Source organism: Oryza glaberrima, chromosome 4, assembly GCF_000147395.1.
Source record: "Oryza glaberrima chromosome 4, OglaRS2, whole genome shotgun sequence".
Classification (NCBI taxonomy): Eukaryota; Viridiplantae; Streptophyta; class Magnoliopsida; order Poales; family Poaceae; genus Oryza; species Oryza glaberrima.
In genome coordinates, this window is record NC_068329.1 from 322,780 (window position 1) to 343,933 (window position 21,154).

The 21,154-nt window shown below is 41.2% G+C and overlaps 3 protein-coding genes and 1 long non-coding RNA gene across 6 annotated transcripts; 2 read left to right on the forward strand and 2 right to left on the reverse strand.

Moving 5' to 3' along the window:
- Positions 1–948: 948 nt before the first annotated feature.
- LOC127772316 (probable glucuronosyltransferase Os04g0103100) lies at positions 949–4,290 on the forward strand. The gene is made up of 4 exons (XM_052298345.1): positions 949–2,106; positions 2,436–2,685; positions 3,061–3,273; positions 4,012–4,290. The coding sequence occupies exons 1-3, from the start codon at positions 1,382–1,384 to the stop codon at positions 3,229–3,231; spliced, it is 1,146 nt and encodes a 381-aa protein (XP_052154305.1). The 5' UTR covers positions 949–1,381; the 3' UTR covers positions 3,232–3,273; positions 4,012–4,290.
- A 708-nt stretch (positions 4,291–4,998) lies between these two features.
- Positions 4,999–7,992, reverse strand: LOC127772315 (uncharacterized). Its single transcript, XM_052298344.1, has 9 exons — positions 7,664–7,992; positions 7,447–7,585; positions 7,111–7,323; positions 6,875–7,019; positions 6,161–6,311; positions 5,946–6,055; positions 5,766–5,863; positions 5,567–5,636; positions 4,999–5,386 (listed from the first exon to the last, which is right to left on the reverse strand). The coding sequence occupies exons 1-9, from the start codon at positions 7,896–7,898 to the stop codon at positions 5,297–5,299; spliced, it is 1,251 nt and encodes a 416-aa protein (XP_052154304.1). The 5' UTR covers positions 7,899–7,992; the 3' UTR covers positions 4,999–5,296.
- A 76-nt stretch (positions 7,993–8,068) lies between these two features.
- Positions 8,069–12,328, forward strand: LOC127772318 (uncharacterized). 2 transcript variants are annotated; one of them, XR_008017355.1, is made up of 4 exons: positions 8,069–8,406; positions 8,502–8,730; positions 9,464–9,555; positions 11,989–12,328. It is a non-coding gene; the product is annotated as an uncharacterized LOC127772318 (long non-coding RNA). The 2 variants fall into 2 exon arrangements; XR_008017354.1 differs by having other exon boundaries at positions 12,020–12,328.
- Positions 12,138–15,300, reverse strand: LOC127772317 (rhomboid-like protein 19). Of its 2 annotated transcripts, none has more exons than XM_052298346.1 (9): positions 15,170–15,300; positions 14,928–15,071; positions 14,594–14,712; positions 14,231–14,291; positions 13,764–13,930; positions 13,266–13,380; positions 12,952–13,154; positions 12,747–12,857; positions 12,138–12,565 (listed from the first exon to the last, which is right to left on the reverse strand). In XM_052298346.1, exons 2-9 carry the CDS (start codon positions 15,009–15,011, stop codon positions 12,469–12,471), a joined length of 957 nt encoding a protein of 318 aa, XP_052154306.1. In that variant the 5' UTR covers positions 15,012–15,071; positions 15,170–15,300; the 3' UTR covers positions 12,138–12,468. The 2 variants fall into 2 exon arrangements, with proteins under 2 accessions (XP_052154306.1, XP_052154307.1); XM_052298347.1 differs by having other exon boundaries at positions 14,928–15,066; positions 15,170–15,290.
- Positions 15,301–21,154: the final 5,854 nt, after the last annotated feature.

A 21,154-nucleotide genomic window follows, 5' to 3' on the forward strand; every position in this document is an offset into this window, starting at 1 on the left:
AAACCTTGACATTTCATATTATATATAAAATGATGTTGTTTTGGATGAAGAGTTTATGAGGGATGAATGAGATAACATGGGAGTATGTTAGAAGCGTTGATTCAGGAGGAAATTAGGGCCCCTTTGAATCACAGGATTAAAAAAATGGAGGAATAGGAAAAACATACGATTCTGATAGGAATTGAAGTGTAAAACAGAGGATTGCAAAACACAGAAAAAACACAGGAATGGTCGTTTGATTGGAACGCAGGATAAACACAGGAATCGGATGAGAGAGATAGACTCAAAGAAAATTTTTCAAGAGGTTGGAGCTCTTGCTATATTTCCTCCAAAATCCACATACAATGTGCCATTCCATAGGAATTTCATGGGATTTGGAAAGCTTCAATCCTTTGAATCAAATGGACAAATAGGAAAAATTTCCTATAGGATTTGAATCTTATGAAAATACTACATAAATCCTTTGATTCAAAGGGACCCCTAGTGTGTGTGGGTGGGGGATGGGAAGGGAATAATAATAATGCGTTGGGTTGGGTTCCGCCGCGTGGTGGTGGCGGTGGAAGAGAGGAGGAGAAAATTGTAATATTAGGGCTGCAAATATGGTGGCTTTGCTGTTTTGACACTTCGTGTGGATGATAAATGGGCCCATCTGTGTCTATGAAATGTGGGTTCAATGTTATTATAGCAAAGATTAATATTTGCAGTGTCATAATTGCAAATCCCCGCAGAGGAGGGAGGGAGGGAAGCAGAGTTGTTGGTTTTGGCGTACAGTACTACTCCAGTACTGAATTGGGTCTGAAAGGCTTGACCCACCCAAAACCGTGGGTCAGCGTTTGACCCAATTAGGAGTAGGAGAGGAGTACAAGTCTAGTACGCGTCGTAGTCGAAGAGAAGCGTCGTTAAAAGTGAGTTTTAAACTAACGGTAGCAGGAGCAGGAGTAGTTAACGTTAATTATTTTGGGTGTCCACAGCAGGCACGAGGAGGAGGGGCAGGTAAGGTAGCATTCGCCAAACTCTTCTTCTTCGCTTCATCCATCCATCAGCTGGGCCTGGGCTGGCTTAACTTCAACAGCATCATCTCCCCGCCATTCGCGCCGTGATTAGATTCTTCCGATCCTCTTGTATTCGATCTCATTCCAATTCGGCAATTTCCCCAACCCCCCCTTCCAGGACAGACACACAGCCAAACTCATCCTCCTTTTATTTTTCTTCCATTCCCTCCCTTGAGAGAGATTGAGATTGAGGCTGCCACCGCCCGCGCGCATCGATCGATACTACTGGAGTGGAGATCGAGCGAGGATATATAGATCTGGACTGGACTGGACTGGAGCTCCGATCAACCTACTACTACTACTCGTATATAATAAGCCAAGGAAGGCTAATGGCGTCGATCCGGCGGCCGCACTCACCGGCAAAGCAGCAGCACCTTCTCCGCCACGGACACCTCGGCCCCTTCGCCTCTTCCTCCCCGCCATCCTCGCCGCTCCGCCACTCCTCGTCTTCGTCTTCTCCCAGATCAGCAGCTCATCACCACCACCATCTGCTTGCTGCTGCTGGGCACACCTCCTTCCGCCGCCCGCTCCCTCGCTTCGCCGCCTTCTTCCTCCTCGGCTCCTTCCTCGGCCTCCTCCACTTCCTCTCCCATCTCCCCCGACCCCTGGGCCCCATCCCCAATCCTAATTCCCACCACCGCCACCGCGATCCATTCCCCATCCTCCAACACCCGCACCCGCCATCCACCCCCCACAGCAACCACAAGCTGCTCATCGTCGTCACCCCCACGCGCGCCCGCCCCTCCCAGGCCTACTACCTCACCAGGATGGCCCACACCCTCCGCCTCCTCCACGACTCTCCCCTCCTCTGGATCGTCGTCCAGGCCGGCAACCCCACCCCGGAAGCCGCCGCCGCCCTCCGCCGCACCGCCGTCATGCACCGCTATGTCGGATGCTGCCACAACATCAATGCCTCCGCCCCTGACTTCCGCCCCCACCAGATCAACGCCGCCCTCGACATCGTCGACAACCACCGCCTCGACGGCGTCCTCTACTTCGCCGACGAGGAGGGCGTCTACTCCCTCCACCTCTTCCACCACCTCCGCCAAATCAGGTACCCCCTGCAATCTTATATTGTCCCTGATTTCATACCCAATTTCTATTTTCATGCCCATTCGTACTAATAATTTGCAAATTTTGCTCATATACACTACACAGCGCCATGAATCGGGTTCAACATCCATACTTTTATCTATTGCTACTAGTACATAGTATGACTGAAGAAGGCTCTTTCCCCCAAGGACACCACCTGTGTGGACTAGTACTTACTAGTGTTGGGATGCATTCAAATATGTGTTACTGCTCAAAATTCGATACCGAATTATAATCAAGTTAGTAGTACTAACTACTAGCTTAATTTGTGCTTCTGTGTACCATCATCAGGAGGTTTGCCACATGGCCTGTTCCAGAAATCTCTCAACACACAAACGAGGTGGTTCTCCAAGGCCCTGTATGTAAACAGGGCCAGGTTGTGGGATGGCACACAACCCACGACGGGAACAAGCTGCGCAGATTTCATCTTGCCATGTCCGGTTTCGCATTCAACAGCACCATGCTCTGGGATCCCAAGCTCAGGTCCCATTTGGCATGGAATTCGATCAGGCATCCAGAAATGGTGAAAGAAAGTCTCCAAGTAAGTTGTTTCTCCATTTTTTTCAGTCCACCAAGATAGGTAGGTAGGTGCCTGCAGGTTCTCATTGCTGTGTAGAGCCAAGTTTATCTGATGAAGAAGCTGCTGATGCTATCAACATGCTAATTACTAGTTAATTGATCATCATGTTGTCTCTTGCCAACTACTACACGAACCACAGATATTCAGAGAAGGACAAAAAAAGTGTACGAATAATGCTGAAAAATACTTCTCTGTAGCTTTCAAACACATGGTTATCACCAAATGCAATACTGTGACCTTTTCTTGTACCCCCCCCCCCCCTTACTTGGATTTTGTTTTGCGATGCCTTTCTGCATGTAGTGTAACAGCTGAGATGAGATGGTTGTTACTTTGCAGGGAAGCGCGTTTGTAGAGCAGCTAGTGGAGGATGAAAGCCAGATGGAAGGCATACCTGCTGACTGCTCTCAAATAATGAACTGGCATGTGCCATTCGGATCTGAAAGTGTTGTCTATCCTAAAGGATGGCGGGTTGCTACAGATCTGGATGTAATTATCCCTCTAAAATAGTATCACCAGCTATGTTCACCAAAGTGCTAACTCCTTTGACAGGTTTGTTCTTCTATTAATTTTTTTGAGTTCTTTGTGGACTCTGATTTCGCTCTCTACATCTTGTCTATTCTAGTTTTTTTTTCTCATTTATGAATTCTTCAAATTGACGCAAGTGCTATACATCAAAACGGTTATTTGGTTCCCTTTTTTTTTTAAAAGCCCCATTATTTGGTTCCCTCTGTCTTATCTGTTGTGTTCCCGTGGCATTTATGCTAAAATATCGGATTAATTGTGCTATCATAGGGCTCACCATATTAATCATTGCGCTTCTGATTGTGACTCGTTTTGAATTTTGATCCATCCTTAGTGACTCCTTGGTTGATTGGATTGGAGTATGGTTGGTATAGTTAGCGTTCGGTTGCTATACCTTTTCTTTTCATAGTCAGGAGCCTTTATTTTTATACCGCACATGCTTTTCATTTGTGTATTTGACTCAGTTTTCTTTTCTTTTGGGGAAAAGGGTAAAGGAATTCAGGAATGAGTTACTACCATTTTGGAACCTTTCTACAATTTGTGTTGGCTTTTCTATGTTGAATAGTTAGAAACATGGTTGTGAATTTAATTCTTGCTGAATGATTGTAAATGAAGAGCAGCTGATTTCTATAAATTGGTGAATTTGTTTTATATTCATCACTACTGCCTATTGCAAGTTTGCATCATATAACAATAGCAATGAACTTACGACGTCTGCCCTGCCAATTTGAAGGCTAATAATATATGTTACTTATATTGTTTCAGGCATATACTGTAGAAATTAGGCCTTGGCAAGTGTGCAGAGACATTTATACTTTGGAGAAGCATCTCTCGGAAAGGGAAGACTTCTTCAGCTGTTGCTTCATAATTTTGTAGGATTCATAATTGCTTGGACGGCCTCTATCCAAATCCAATCCAAAAACCTTCTCTTTGCCGTGTATATGTTCATGTTGTAGCAATTTGTATTCATTTTTTTGGGTTCAAAAGCCAAACGGCAATACATGTTTCAGGATATTTAATTTAATAGCATTCTTTCTTCTGGCCTGTGCAGATTACTGCCTAAATGGACCTTTCCAAAATTTGGCATTACCAAAATTTTGGCAAGCTGACAGCATTGTCTCATTTATTCATGGAATAAGTCAAACGGCATATTTGTAAACGAAAAGTAATTTATGAATAAAACTTTTCTATATGTGTTAGCTGTCCAAAAGCAAGGGCTGAAAAATAAACTTCGGCAAGAAAACCCTAAAATTAGCTCCAAATTTAAGGTTGAAAATTTAAATTTTGACTGATAAGCATAAGTGAAAAGATGAGGCCCTGTAGACTAAATGTGATGTTGCCAAATTTTTTACACATGATCAATATCTGGTAACAAAGTAAATGCCATCATGTATTTGTTAATTTTACTAAATAATGGTATAATTAAAAAAATAACATCAATATGGACGCACCTTTCATCTTCATGGGCTGAGATTTTCTTCAGATAGGATGATACAAACAAAATGGGTTCCTATACTACGTGATATACAGAACAGAGGACACTGAGATCTGAAGGCTACCAAAATAACCATCACAGCGTACAAATAAGCAAAAGATATCAAAGAAAATGGAAATTCCAACATTCTAAACAGTTAGATATCTACTCTAAGGTCTATATATTGTTGACAGGCTTTCATTTATGATAACTTGATTCAGTATTCTTGAACAAGACGTTCTATGACTGTCATAATTGTTATGAAAAATCGCACCAGATGTTCTAAACAGTAATACATTAACTCATCAATCCGTTATGAAGGAAAATTGCCACAATAGATCTGCCATTCTGTTGGAACTCTTTAGTAATCGACTGATTGGTACTTGTGTAACAACCGACTTTTAAGCACCGCTATGACTACAAAAACAATGAGATTGCTTAGCATGCCATAGCAATCCAGATCCAGCCACAAGGTCATGGGATCAAAGTAATTCACATTACAAGTAATCTCATACAAAAGGATTGCTCATCTACTCAAAGTTGAAACTATAATTTCAATTCAGGAACCCCTCTCCATCAACGGATCATCAAGCCTTGGATCCCCTGTGATCCATCATCAGTCACCTTGTTTGCTTGTATTGTGTTAATAGCACTAGCAATGTTTCCCTGCAGCAGAATTTTCATAGACAACTGAATCAAATCCATGCTAAATGCTTAAAGACTTCAGCCCAGTGATATGCAACCAACATACAGAACCAAAAAAGAAGAGATTTTTTTTTAACTAAACTATGCAGTTGAGCTAATCAAAATGAAAAATTAAAGGTGAGATATCGTCAAGTGGCTTACCCTCCAAACTCCAAGCTTTGCACGTAAACTCTGCCACTGTGGCATCCCAAATATCCTCTCAGTATGCCGACTGAAAATTACATACCAGATCACTCATTAACCAAAGAATATATACATATATAGCACCTTAATATGGACCACAAATGTTAAAGCAAAACCAAAATAAAGGTAAGTCAAAAGGTCCTACAGATGCGAATACCTGACAATGATAACCTGGTTAAGCTGGTCAACTTTGCAATCCAATATCTTGCATGAAATAGCTTTCACAATCCAATACTCCACTTCATCATCATTGATCTAATAAATGTTTTACATGGTCAATATAAATTCTTCGACAGGTGAACAATAACACAATGGCAGGATTGAACAGCTAATTCACCTTAAGTGCATCTATGATTGCATGGTAAGGGATCTCCCCAGCACAACGGCTGCTGAGGTCAAGCAGGGACATCAGTCTCATTTTTGTTATGCAATCCTCATGAACCAGTCCTGCCAATTGTTTATCATTAGAAATCCTGTAAACGAAGCATCACATTTTCCATATTTGCTCCAAGTAAAGACATTTAATGTTTTCAATTCAGCAGTTGTACATACCATAACCTTTCAGCAAGGCAGAATTAGCTGACTGAAACTCTAAATAGGAATCAAGCCTCTGAGTAAGGAATATCTTCAAGAGCTCATAAACCAGCTGATACTTTTCGTCTTTTTCCAGCTGTGCAACTGCTGGCATATTGAGTAGATCACACTGCAATGACACATAATTGCATGATCCACTGCATTGAAGTGTGCCCTTAAACTATACATATAGCTTGTCAAGATTGAAATTGATAAAGACCAGGGACTGTAACATACAAGAGACATGTCCATACCCAATAACCCATTGTTGGTTGCAACTGGATTACTGGCAATAGTTGGTAAAATGGCAAGTAAAGAACAAGTTTATAAACATGAATATATGATAACTTCCTAAATCAGTTTCAGGGTAGTAGACATACTAAGAGATGAGAGCACAAGTACATACTAGGTTTCAAATGTTAGCGAATAACTTGTCCTTGTTCACAAAATGAAAAAAGTCGTATTGGCAGTTTAACAGCCGAATTCAACACTATATGACCCAATTCGACATCTGTTGATCTGATGTGAGAATCGCCATAATACATTGAAGTTCTGATATGGACACAGTGGGGCTCATCTTAATCCTTTGTTCATTTTAATAATGTCCATCCAACAGGGAGCAAATTGTGTCGTTACGCCTAAACAAATCCTAGACTTGGCAACAGAGATGTGAACTCTCAAGTAAAGAATTACCTGATAGAGATCAGATGACTTGACAAACTCAATGATTGCTGCAACAGCTTCTTCCTTTGCATCACCGATTGCATCAGCATCATCGGCCGATCCATTGAAGGTGGCAAGGTACTTATTCAGAAAGTTGAAGTACTCCTTGTTCATGCTGTTGTCAATCAAGAAAGGGCATGAGATCACCTCAATACAAAATGCTGCAATGTCAGGAAAGTAATGGAAGAAAGCAATGCAAGGCGCACCCTTTCTGGTCCTTGAGGATCCTAGCGGCAGCGAGGAACAGGTCCCTCTGCTCCACCTTGCCAATGCCCCAATCGCTGATGAAGCTGTCGATGTTCTTAAAAGTAGGGATAATGCAGTCGGCAGCCTTCCCAGCGGCGGCGAGGTCGAGTGCCTTCTTGTAGACGAAGGCCTTGGCATAGGGGCTCCCGAGCAGATTGTACAAGCTGAAGAGACTGCCTTGTGTGGGGCGCATACAATGGAAGCAAAGCATTGTGACAAATCCAATACTAGAAAATAATGTATATATATATTATTTATTTATTTTTTTTTAAAAAAAGAGAGAGTGTGAGGCTTACACTTTGAGGCGCAGGGCCGGTTTGTCTTGGGGCTGGTGGGTGAGCTTGGCGCAGATGAGTTCGGCGATCTGCAGGGCCTCGTCTTGGGATCGGGCCTTGGTGACGAGGTTGCAGATGATAGCGAGGATGCACTCGAGATCTAGAATTGGAAAGGATGAGCAGCAGCAACATGAGCCTCTCAAATTCAATAGGGGAGAGAGAGAGGGAAGGGAAGAACCTTTGTCCTTGTCGGGGAGGCGCGTGGATTGGAGGAGGAGGTCGGCGGAGGCGAGCATGAGGGAGGCCATGTCGAGCCAGCGGGCGGCGAGGATGTGCTGCTGCGCCTCGACGCAGAGACGGGTGACCTCCGGCTCAGCGACGTCGGCGCCGGCGTCCGCCCAGGCCAGCTCGGCGGTGAAGCGCACCACGGCCAGCATCGGCTCCTCCTCCGTCGTGTTCACGATCGTCGCCATCTTCTTCTCCTCTCTCTCACGCGCACAAGACGACGCCGCCGCCGGAGAGGAGATGGGAGGATGCAAGAGAAGAGGAAGAAAACCCTAAAACCCGATACGAATCAGCTCGGCTGCCCTTAACACCCGACGCCTTTCTTCGGCCCAATTAACCCTTATGTGGGCCTTGCTCGTCCCATCAACAACAACAAGTTTAATATATGTCCGTGTCAGATCCAGCCATCAAGAGAGAGAGATGAATCCGCCCCCGAGCGCGCGATGACAACGCCACACCAATCCCCGTCGCCTCCTCGCTCTTCCTCTCAGCCGCGCAAATCCCCGCCCCCTCACTCACAAAGACAGCAGCGGCTCTCGATCTGGCAACATGCAGCAACGGCGCTCTACCGCCCGTTGGCTTGAACAGCGGCGGATGCACTCGCCGGCGCATTGCATCGACGACTGTGGGGATCTCGCATGCATCTTGCTGTTTCATCCTCCTGTGTTCCCTTTCTTGCTCTGCTACTCCATTGAGGTGTAGGTCAATTTTCCCCAATTTTGCTTGAAAATTTCGTACGAAATTTCCGAAAAAAATCCGCTGACCCCCGAAATTTTTTCTCTTTCCGATAGATCAAACCCTGGTCATGCATCCATCGTCGGACCACCTCACTCGCTGCCGTGCCTCCTCGCGACTCCACGCCGCACGCCACCGCATCGTGCCCCTGCAGACGCCGTGGTGGTTCCCCCTTCCGCCGGAGCCCTACCCGGGGCTGCCCTTGCACCGCTAGACCAGCGCCGCCGGTCCCATGCAACTCAGTTTCTCACGTTCAATGAGTGGATGACCAGTGATAATAACATGGTACATTTGTATATATATGTTTTTCCAATGTTTCTTGATTCATTATTTAGTTTACTTGCTTGGTTGAGCTTCTTCAAGTAATTAGTCATATGTTGACTCGGTTTGATCGAGATAGATGATGCATTATCAGTTTTTGACCATCCAAAATTCTCTTTAGTGATTAGGATGCTCCAGAAATTTGGTCTTCTGTTCTATCGACAAGATAATTGTGTGGGGGCATGTTTAAGAAGCTTCTATTCAGTTCATCAAATTGGCTTCCAAAATATTGGGCACACCAATTGATGATAAGAGGAGCTCAGATACACCAATTGATAATAAGAGGAGCTCAGATTCTTCATTATTTTTGCAGACTAAGGATGCAAAAGAATTGTGCCCAACATAATTTTGCTTTGTGTAAACCCTTCTGAATAAGTAATAATAAATCTGAAAACAAATGTGAAACAGTGCATGAGATTTGACTATTTTCTTTTTTACTCATTTTATTGGCTACATGGATTTCACGTGCGCCCTACTGACTATTTTCTTGATGCATTAATGTTGTGAGTCGTAAGTTGTATGCACTCAGCTATATCAGTTTCAAACCATGAATTCGTTGCTTCATTAGCTTAATTGTTCTGTAAAAAGATTTTTAAGAAAAAATGGATCTGAACTTTATTGGTGAGATAAATGGCTGTAGCTCCATGAGACATCAAGTTCTTATTTTCCTTATTGAATTATTTTCTTTCGTTTGGAGGGGCTGCAACTGCTAGGATGATGGACATGTGCAGTGTGAAATCCCTTCCAGTGCTCAACTAATATAATTTGGACATGTTCACGGGATACCCTGTAAGTCCATACCACAAATACATAGTTGTCGTTTCAATTTTTAAGGTGTTTCCAACATGTTCACACTCGACATCTCCTTCTTTTCACTTAAGGCAACTACGCCGAGTACTGTTCCGATAACAATTTACTAGAGTACTATTATGAGACAATTAATGTCTTGAAAGTAACTGAGATATAAACCTCTATGGTTTGCATATCATATAAACTTCTACTGGTCACACGATAGAAGATATACACTTACTGTTGATCATGTAAATGTTATTTACTAGAGTACTATTTTGAGACAATTTTTTATGCTTTTCGTACTTTGTATGCGCTGTGTGATATACATATCATTGGAAAATCAATGCATTAAACTTTGAGTACACTTATGTATATATTGTGGGAAACGTGTATTGCACGTGCACGATTACTAGTTGGAGATAATCAATCACTCAATTCATGCATGAATAACCAAATTACCATGATCTAAACTAACCGTAGCTATTTGTGTTGCCGATGCTTTAGCGTGTTAGATAGGAAAAAAACAAACATATATGCACACTTGTCCGTGGAGAAATGTTAGAAGCCTACCAAATACATTATGTATCACTCCTAACAGCTGCAAGTGAGCGATAGAACCTTGTTTCTTTACTATCATCCCACGACACATCTAGCACCCACTTTCTTCTTTTTCTTCTCTTCTCCCTTATTCACATAGAATTTTGCTAGCGTGGAATAACCTATAGCCTGCTGGCTCGGGCTTATTATACCTATATTATGGCTTTGTTACTTGACCCATAGGTAGGGTGAAACTGGTACGGAAAGCATCTTTATCATTTCCGTTTTCATATTATTTTCGAAATCGGAAACTCCACATACAAAAACATAATCGAATATTATCGAAACCGCAAACGGAGCGAAGATGAACCGGCGCGAATACGGTAACGAAAATTTATTGGAATATAAAAACCCCTCAAACGGATAAATCCAATTCTCAATTCTCAATGGTCAACAATTCATCATAAAACATATATAAGTCCAATTGTTAAGTCTCAACGGTACATCACAAAACACAATCTATGGAATAAATTATCTATATTTAAGAGAGTAATGTTGTTGATAAATCCCAATGCAGGAAACAAATATTCTTATGTAACTTCAGATTTGCATAACAAATATTTTTAAAAAATAACAGCTAAACATCATGGTATTCACTATTCAGTGCTTAAAAAATCCAGGGTATTTCAGTTACAAAATTTCCGGAAATTCCGAGAAATTTTTCGGAAAGTTTCCGACCGATTCCGAGTTCCGACGGAAACTAACTATATCATTTTTTATTCCGTTTCTGAGAAAATATTTCCAAATTCGTTTTCGTTTCCAAAAAATTCCGACCTACAAATTTCATTTTCGAAAATAGATCCGGAATCCGGAAAGTTTCCATACTGTTTTCACCCCTACCTATAGGCAATAGCACCTACCTTTTGTCAGAGATTTCATCTACGAAGTTTTATTTTGCACATCGACATATTTTGCATCTTCAAGGACTCCTTTGAATTGAACGGTTCTAGGGAAAATTAGAGGATTTGAAGTCCTCACTTGTAATGAAGGAACGGGAATATGATATTAGAGGAAATCTTCCTATACCATTGATTTCATTGGAAATCCATAGGAATTTTGACATTCACTAGGACTTGTTTTTTTTTTCTTTTGAGATATCCAACACAAATCAATGTATACACCTCCAAATAAACATAGTTTAAACACAAATTTACGAACAAGAAAATATACGTTATGCATAGTTAGCAAAAATCATGTGTTTTACTCTATCACATGTTCCAAGCACTACATCTCATTTTTTTTCTCAATTTTTCGATCTTTTATTTTACACTTACATTACCTATTAATTAGTTTCTTATGTTTTTCTTATTCATGTGGTTTTGCATTCATGCGTTCGAAATGAGCCCTAAGTCTTATTGGCACAAACCCTTGATTACATGCTATGACACAATTTTACCTGATGCTCTGTGATAATATTACATAAGTTAAAAAAAGGAGTACAAATCAACTCACTCGCATGTCTTTCTGGAAGCTATTTGAATACCAGAGAAGCATATACACACAAATTGTATGTTGCATAGGATACGGATAAGATTTTGGTTTCTTCCTATTTTAACCCACATTTTTCTTGATAGTAGAGCATTAGTCATGTACACCTTCCGTTTAAAAAAAAATCAAACTTTTATACATGAATCTGAATAGAGCCTATGTTCAAATTCATAGATAGAAGTTTTATGTTCAAATTCATATATAGAAGTTAGTTTATTTTAGAACGAAGAGAGCACTGATATGTTGAAATACTTGGAACTCCTATTTCTATGTTTGACATTCGTGAATGCTTTCTAACCTATGGTTTTATGGATATACTTCTCACCGCTACCAAGTCTTTTGAAGGAGCATAGATGACACCTTTGCCCATTTGCAGTGCCAAGTCTTTTGAAGGAGCATAGATGACACCTGCAGTACAAGCATCTATCCTTTAGTTAGCACCAATAGTTCAAAACCCAATAATTCTGCTTCTACAAACAAATTGATAGCCGATATGGGTGTCCCTTGCTGATATGAACCCTATTATTGACTCAAAGTCACAGTTCACTTGGAAAATATTCTCAACAGCAATCCTCACAAAGTCTCAATTCTTTCTACATTACATCTGGATGGGGATGTCATCCTTTTCTTTCTTTTTTCACTGTAATCAACTACAACAGAATTTAACCAATAAATAATACGAAAAGAGAGTAAAATATCATATCATTGGTCCATTGTAAACTGAATTGCATTCTCCAGAACACAAATTTTCGGTGTTACAAAGCACATAGGCAGGTGGCCGTGGCTCTTATCACAGTATGGTGTGTTGACAGTGGACGAGCTATATTAATCTTCTGCTGTGGAATGGCCCAGAGCTGGGGCTTCCGTGTCTGCTGCATGGTCTGCAGCCAACCTTTCCTCAAGAACCCTTTCACCACGCTCCCTGGAACAATAAAAATAGATTCGCTGAGCTCTAATTAAATTGATAAAAGATTTATCAAAAGCCAAGGTTTGCAGATTTTCAAACAATTAATTTCATACTTATGTGCCACATTCTAATCAGAACTACCAGTGTACTAGTCGATAGGTACGCCTACAGGCATGCCAAGACACGACAGAGTTACCTTCTTCTCGATGCCTTTGCAGGATCTGAGACTGGGAGGGCCAGTTCAGAAGGTCTAGACCTTGCACACAGCATCCGATCAAAGAGGTTAGCAACAGGGTCTGTGACTGGCCTGCAAGGATCACAAGAATGGCATATCAGATGTGGGATTAATTGTGACGATCTTTGCCAATGCACTAATGCAGTATCGCGATTAAAAAAATTACCGCATGGCATCCGGGAACAAGCTGGGGAAGGAGAAGTCATCACTTGAATCACCCTTAAGCCCTGTCAGTGGGTTCCTCTGGAAGTATCTCAGGTAAATCCAGCTGACATACATCCCCGATAGCAGAGTTGGAAGGAAGTTAATGGAATCAGGTACAATGAAGGCCATGATAGTTGAGAAGCATAGCACGAAGAATGGCATCCACTGCAATAGCAAGGGAAAAAGGAGAGAAGCTATGTAACTTGTTGTGGAAGAAGTATTTATTAGCACACTACATGCTCAGAAATTGTATTTTATAGTAGTTCATCAGCATACCTTAGCCTTTATTTTCCAGAAAAAGCACATGGGGAGCTCAAGGTTTGGTAAAAGTTGTTTCAGGCCAACAAGAAAGCCAGCAAGGGCACCATGGAAACCAGAAAGTGGTGTAACACTGCACAACAATCAAGATCAGCTAGTGAGTACAATGCACAATTTTCAGTCAGTAATGTTACTAACCAAGAAAGCATTATGTAAGGTGTTGACATGAATTACATTATGCAAACATAACCAACAGTAACCACAATATGCCGAAATAAAAATATTTAATATCACGTATAGAAGTAATGGTATGATATTGTTATCCAGCGAGCTAATGTGTAGAGGTTTGCATGAACTAAATATTCATTGCTTTTGAAGAAACTAACTGAATATTCATATGAAAAGGTAATACGCAGGAAGCAAGAATGAATATTATTTCAATGACATAGTAGAAATATAATCTGTAGTAGTATAATAGCTATGTAAAAGTTAATTGATTGATGGTTAGAAACTTACAGGAAGCTCTCCTTTCCAGTGACATAGTAGAGTGCAACAGCAAAGCAGAATGCAAGGACACCGCAAATGGAGTTGACCAAGATGATAAACTTCAAGAATTCTTTGCGGCCCCACACTGGTTCGATATCCTTCCCACAGAAGAGAAGACCAAGGGAACTGCCGATAGCCTAAGGAAAAATAATAATAATCAAGAGTAAACACTAAACAGCAAAAAGGTACAAAATTTATGGCATTGCATCGCTTTTCATTGTTTTGAAAGTATGTCTCTGTGAAATACTTTTCATCAAAGTATTTGTTTACAAAGCATTGCATCAGTTTAAATACTTTGAAAGATTCAACCACAGCTTGTAACTAGGATAACAAATTGAGACCTCAGAAAGTATTTGTAACCTCTGAGCCGGTATGGTGTGTAATTGAAATCCACTATATAAAAAAAAAGAATGTGAGTGAGGAGAAAATGAGCTGACCCCTGGAAGAACTTGTTCGATGTAGCCAGCTGTGAAGACAGTCCATACAAATGGAATAGTCCTGCAAGGTGAAAGCAAAGGGGGCATTTAACTAGAGAATTAAATCGAGCATAACAGAGTGAATAAAAAATGGTGCTTGGGAGTTGGGAGCAGCAGCAATGTTGCGTGGTTGTTGAAAGTGCAGTATGTATCATTAAAAATTGATGTCAGTGTTGCTTGTAATTGCAATCGCGTAGTTGGTAGAATAGGTGTGTCGGTGTGATATGCATCGAGAGAGAAGGGAAGGGAGCACGTGCAGCATGGATGTGGTGGGTGTGGTGCATATGCATGCGAAAGGAGAAAGAAAGAAAGAAAGAAAGATACTTGGCGGGGATGATGGCGAGGTAGTCGAGGGAGGAGGGGAGGAGCTGGAGCAGCACATATCCGCCGACGAGGACGACGACGAGGCCCTTGCAGGTGCGGGTGAACTCCTTGCCGGGAACCTGCAGCAGCAAGATGACATTGAGATCTGATGGTCAACGCAGCAAGCAAGCATTGAGATGAGATCCCAGAAACAAAGAATTGAATTGAGGCATGAGATGAGATCTGGATCTACTACTATGTAAGTATAGGAGCAAGTTTGAGCAAGATAAGATCCAGATAAGGCAGGTGGAGGTAGGTGAAATGGAAACGGTGAAGCAACAAGGCTGAGGCTGACCACGGCGGGAGGAGCTCCGGCGGCGGCAGGCTCAGCTCCATGGGGCTCGGCGACGGGGTCCTGCAGCGCCTGGCTCTCCATCATCACGAACCTCCTCTCCTCCCTCCTCAGATCTCAACCCCCGTGTACCTGCTCCTCCCTTTACTAGTAGAAGGAGAAGGAGGAAGTGAGTAAGTAGTAGTAGCAACCAACGGGACGGGACGGGAGATGATATGGAGGAGGAGGGTTGTTGGGGGTCAAACCTCTCTCTCTCTCTCTCTCGGCAAGCTGCAGAGAGAGCGCGAGAAGGGAGAGGCAGGCAGAGATCGAGCAGAAGGTCTCCGTTCGTCCGCCCGTCTCCTTCCCTCCACCAATCACCCACTCTTCCCTCTCTTCCTGTATCCTCTCTACTATTCTAATTTCTTCTCTTAATTAATTTATTATTAATCTTGCTTACATTTTCTTATTTGTCCTTGTAACCTAGACTAGACTAGATCAATACTCCAATGCCAATATTACCTCCTTAACATAAAATTAATATTTCCTCCTCTTTAATAGACTTTTGTTAACGACCAAATTTGGTAATATCAGTATTGGAGACGAAGATTAGATCGAAGCGGAATTAAAGACGAAGATCGTTACGGAAACATGGTAAGAATCGGCTAGAGTCCAAATCGGCTACGATCGGGATTGGCTAAGTCTGAGTCAGACTGGGTTAGACGATACAGCCGATTCCGACAATATGACTTGGTGTACGTCATCGCGTTGAGTTGATATGCTTCAAGATGATTGCCATGTATGAATAGAGTCCTGAGAAGGCAATTGTATCTATTAATTATGATATTTTATGTAGTTTTCGTAGAGATATGTTTGAGCAAAAGTTTGCCGCAAAGACTTATGGTATCTTAGAGTTTGTTAGAGATAAGAGTCGTGTCCGATATGGACATCTTGTGTAATTCTCGGGTATAAATAGACCCCGAGCCCTATGTAATCGAATTAACACACGTTCAATACAATCTCGACGCATCGCCACCCTTTTTGCTTTCATTTTATTTCGACGAGTTCTTGCTTTCGGGTTGAGCTGCATCGATTTCGATATTCAACAATAGGTAAAACTTGTTATGACAACTTGCGTTCTCGGGATTAGTGCTTCCATCTTTATGATACTCTAATCTTGTCTATGTAATTCATCGAGTTATCATATATCTTATATAATCTCTGGCAATATCGCTATCTAACTTACAATCGGCTAACATCTATCAATAGAGGGCAGCCGATTAGGTTAAATATCGACGTTGGCTTAGATTATATATGATATCCACCACTCTATGAGACTTCCAATGGCTTGATTGTGTAGATATTGTCCTTCTTTTTATACTTATAGCTGCATCACTTGAGTTTGATCTTATGAGTCATGATTAGAATCTCAATCTCTAGCCTGCTTCTTGGTTGCCGATTAGGGTAGTATCGGGATTTCAGCCGATCTTACTTGATTTAACTATATTTGTTTTATATGCTTTATTGACATGTTAAATCCGCCCTTTATGTTAAGATCTTGCCGCATCTAAGTATATTAGGATCTTTGTTTGGTATATCCTATTTGCTTTGATATCTTAATATAGAGTGGTATCGGAGTATTAGCCGATACATGCTAGATCTATCTGATCGGCTATGCTATGAACATATATAGTTTTATTGTTAGTATATACTTCGATCTAAGTGATTTATATTGTCTCGGCATGGCGACCGATCTATCCCAATCACTTGACTTAAGTATATATCGACATAAAGATTATATATCGTTAATATCTACAGCCGATCGAGTAGATTTAGTTCTTTCTTATCTATTTATGACTGCCGATCGATGCATATATGACATCGGCTCAAAGACAAATGATACATCATCGGCACCTAGCCGATCGGCTATCGTTTATGGATTTAACCATGGTTTTTTTGTCTTTGTTTCTTGTTGATTGCAGGATCAAATCAACTGGCACGCTAGCATACCCGAGGCGAGTTTTGGACCTGCACTGGAGTTAAGCAGATCTCCCAGGCCTCGTGTTTTCACATCAACACGCTTTTGGCATGCCCAGTGGGATCGATTAGAAGTCAGAATCACAACAATTTTTCCTCATGTACGAGAAACCACCAGCATCGCCATCTTTGGCTGGTGAACCTAGCTCTGTTAAAGCTAAGACCCAAAAGTTGGGTTTACACTCCTCCCCAATCACACGATTCTTCCCACGTTTTCTACCTTGCTGTTGATGGTCGTTAGCGATTAGTTTCGACCGTCAATATTACCAAAATAAAGAAGAACTAGCTATGCTTGCAATACATATCCATGTTAGAATAATAATATTCCACTAGTTTTTGGTTCACTAAACTTTTGCAGAGAATGATCATTAAGTGGAGGAGAATCGACATCAAATCAGACGATAAATCAATCGGACGATGTCGAGAATCAGACTTATGCATGAATGGGCCAAGAACTCAGAATTGACACGATGAATTAGACCAAAATTCACAAGTCTGTATAAAGGAGCAACAGAGGAGGCCACCTGCCGAGTTTGGACCAAGTGGGCCCAGCCCATGGTTCGGCCGAACCTCCCGTGGCACCGATGGATGCAGGGTTTTGATGGACGGCTGGGATTGATCCCCAATGACGGTTGGAGGGTATTACCGACCATTCCAACCGTCACAACCGTCATTACCTGCATATAAAAGGAGCTCCTCTTCTCACTTCACTCACACACCTCAAGCAAAGTTCTTTCATATTCTCTCAAGTTTAATTAGTTTGGTGTTCTTAAGCTAGTTGAATAGGAATAGAGTAGAAATCGGAGTCCGGAAGCCTTCGGAAGAGTTTGGGTATAGCTCTAGTAGCTCTTCTCTTCTCTTTTGTAAGCTTTGTACTTTTATTAGAATACTCTTCTTTATAAATGTCATTTATGGTATTGAAATACTTTCCGAGTATATGAATGCCAACTTTACATTATGTTCATGTTATACTGATTATACTGCTAGCTTATTTGGGAGATGCTTTGGTACGGGTATAATGTTTGCTTATGCAAATACTCTATGTCAAGACGATGATATTAGAGTAGTATCTGGTAGTTTAGGTGTGGTGTCTAGATTACGGAATATCATTATTTTGGGTTATATGCTGCGGATGAGAGGTGGGCCGCTGATGGTGATAGATCAGTATGGGTATTCCTCCGTGCGTGTATATAGTCCTAAGTTAATTTCCTAGAGAGGGTATTCCTACGTATTTAGTCCCGGTTGTATGGTCATGACTGGCTGTCGTAAGGAACTCGGCAGTTAGGGGTGGCTTCTCGAAGTACCAGGAGGGCATTGGATAGAGGGTATTGGCTAGTATGTCAGATAACTAGGATGTATATGTATACTATGTATACTAGAAGTATAGGAATATATTCTCTTTCTCTTTTCTTTCCACTTAGCTTAGATATTTCAGTATGAGAATGAGTATGCTTCCTGCTTGTGTGTCACTCTACCCTTGATTTATCTTAACCCCTGCTTAGAATATGATTATTACAAGTAACATATAAATTATTAGTTAGGTTCTCTCTACTATGATCTTCCCACGAGATTAAATAAATACGATACCATTGGAATACTCTCGGGTGAAATGCTACAATGGTATATCCGTGCGCTTGCAGATGAACTCTATAACCATAATATACCAGGAGTATTTCTACACCATTGCTGGGAATTGTATTTCTAGTAATGTCGTTAAGAAATACCAACAGTTGCCTTGCTCGCATGCCCCACCAAACCACGTTGCTCCCCTTTTCAACATCTTCTCCTTCTTGCAACCTCCGCATCACCATCCTCATCTATCTTTTAAGCTCTGATACACCCACATCGTCGCCCTCTTCCATCTTTGGCAAGTTTCACTTGGCAACATGGCTCTCTTCTCCTCGCAACCTCATTTCCACAATTCTCCTCCTTTGTACTCGGCTCCAATGCTCCCACACCGTTGGCCTCCACCATCTCGTGTTGCTCTAGCTTCAACACATGCCCACCATCCTCATCATCTCCCACTGCTGAGGCGACACAACCATCGTCCTAGCTATCCCTCTAAGCCGACAAACACATCTCACTTTCTCATCCTGACCTTATTCTCCCCTAACCTTAACCCTACAACCCTATCCATTCGGGAGATCACTTGATATGAAACCAGGCCATGAATCATAGGGCAAGCTCTAAGCTGTCAGGGACGCGGTACTCCGACAACAGGGAAGCGTAGATCCCCCCTCCCTTGAAGATTTGATTGGGGGGCAGGTTGTATTGAGAGTGATTGGTGCTAAGAAGTGTGAAAAAGAAATCATATACAAATAACAAAACACATGGAGTATACATGTCTAGGCCAATCGGGGTTGTAACACCCTACTGTTGTTGTTCGTGTTGTATCATTCGGTGTTGATAGTAGAAAAAAAATTATAAGAGTAGGGTGTTACACCTCCGGGTGGTCTAAACCTGTATACTCCTTGTGTTTCGTTCTTTGTATATTTTTTTTCACACTTCTTAGCACCGATCACTCTCAGTCACAACCTGCCTCTAATCAAATCTTCAAAAGAGGGTCTGCACTTCCCCGTTGTCAGAGCACTGCGCCTGTTAAAAATATGTTGTGTAATACGACCTCCATCCTCTTTTAAACTAACCAATGTCAAATGAAAAAAACATACGTAATATATAGCAAAGTCGTTCAGCTGGAACACATGATTTGTTCGCTCGCATATATGTTTTCTCTTATGTAAGATATTTTTTTAAAAAGAAAGATGGAGACAAGGACAGGGAACTACAATGATGGTTTAACAAAAGCACTTTCAACATGACATTTTCAAGAACATTGTCAATCAAAGTTGGTGGAAATATCGATTGTGTTAATTAGCTCTAATTAAATAGGGCGGTGTCTACAACGAAAAGAAATATTCATGCTGAAAAATAGACTGTTTTTACTAAGGAAAATGGATTCTCATCCAGTTCCGGGGTAAAAACAAACTATTACCTAATAAAAAACGTGACTCCCTTCTTCAGTCATTATATTAATGATGTTGATTAGTTTTTTGACTAATATATTAATAGAAGATAGGAGTATTTTATCAGTATATCGCATTGGCAATTCCTAATATTTCAGTGTTATCGGTGTTTCTAATAATATTACAATAAAATATTAGAAGCGACCAACCATACATTTTAAAAGACCGTGATGTCTAAGTACTAACCTGTATCCTGTATGTATGGCCAGAAATGAGGATAAAAATCAATAGGAAAAGAACGTTGCGTAAAACGAACTAAAATGTTGTCAATATATAATGAAGTTATGCATAGAGAGGAAATGGAAGAAAAAGATCATATAAAGCAGGAAGAGAGTTGGGCAGGGTGTTGCTTTCACGGTCCTTAACTTATTTTGGACAGTTGGACACACCTAATTTTTCCTCTGATCGATTGTGGTTTTCTGAAGCATGCAGCCCACCGGAAAAAAAAATGATCTTTTTCCTGTGACGTACTACTTAATTTGTGTAGCCACGACTCCTACTTAGCTACAGCACACACATGACATGCATCGATATCTCGCTCTTTTTTTCCACTTCAACACTTTTTTTTTTTTAACAATAACACTTTGGTTGTTTCACTGAAAACGAACCATGCAGGTGCCGTAGCTAGCGATATGCTACTAGTCGCAAATGGACTAGAATTTCTCCCCTTTTCCCTATCTGATATACCATCGTTATATTGACGTGGTCTTGACTGAATATATTAATTAATAAATTATCTAGTAAGACCTGATAAAAAGCAAAGACCTGTTAAAAAGGGGTATTTTTGGGGCAAAAACTATTTTTTTTTCCCATAATATACTTTTTTTAGCACATGCCCAGATATATAATTAAAATTTGATATTTTGGACGAAGGTAGTATGTCTTAGTCTAATCAGGCTAGTAAAGCTAATATATACTTAGTATACTAAATAAGAAAATGGAAGAAAATAAGAAGGCAGCAATATGTATATGTTGAAAGAAACAAAAGGGAGAGGAAAATGATGGGGCATCAACCGGTTGCTGGCCTGCAAAACAGCTTCTCCATCATCATTTTTGTTGTCGTAACGAGGAAAATTATAGGAAATTTGACTAGAATTTTATGTGAGAATTGCTAGCTTCACAAGCGTGATCCTTTTGCATCTCATGCTTCCACTACTAGGGAATCCATCGTTATTAGTCCCGATTTACAAC

Excerpts from the sequence above, each read along its gene's own strand:
- LOC127772316 (XM_052298345.1), top strand. The coding sequence starts at position 1,382 with ATGGCGTCGATCCGGCGGCCGCACTCACCGGCAAAGCAGCAGCACCTT. Across the intron at positions 2,107-2,435 it reads CACCACCTCCGCCAAATCAG|GAGGTTTGCCACATGGCCTG; the intron begins GTACCCCCTGCA and ends TACCATCATCAG. Across the intron at positions 2,686-3,060 it reads TGGTGAAAGAAAGTCTCCAA|GGAAGCGCGTTTGTAGAGCA; the intron begins GTAAGTTGTTTC and ends GTTACTTTGCAG.
- LOC127772315 (XM_052298344.1), bottom strand. The coding sequence starts at position 7,898 with ATGGCGACGATCGTGAACACGACGGAGGAGGAGCCGATGCTGGCCGTG. Across the intron at positions 7,586-7,663 it reads CCTCCCCGACAAGGACAAAG|ATCTCGAGTGCATCCTCGCT; the intron begins GTTCTTCCCTTC and ends TTCCAATTCTAG. Across the intron at positions 5,387-5,566 it reads CAAAGCTTGGAGTTTGGAGG|GGAAACATTGCTAGTGCTAT; the intron begins GTAAGCCACTTG and ends ATTCTGCTGCAG.
- LOC127772317 (XM_052298346.1), bottom strand. The coding sequence starts at position 15,011 with ATGATGGAGAGCCAGGCGCTGCAGGACCCCGTCGCCGAGCCCCATGGA. Across the intron at positions 13,381-13,763 it reads ACTGGAAAGGAGAGCTTCCT|TGTTACACCACTTTCTGGTT; the intron begins GTAAGTTTCTAA and ends ATTGTTGTGCAG. Across the intron at positions 12,858-12,951 it reads TTGTTCCCGGATGCCATGCG|GCCAGTCACAGACCCTGTTG; the intron begins GTAATTTTTTTA and ends TGATCCTTGCAG.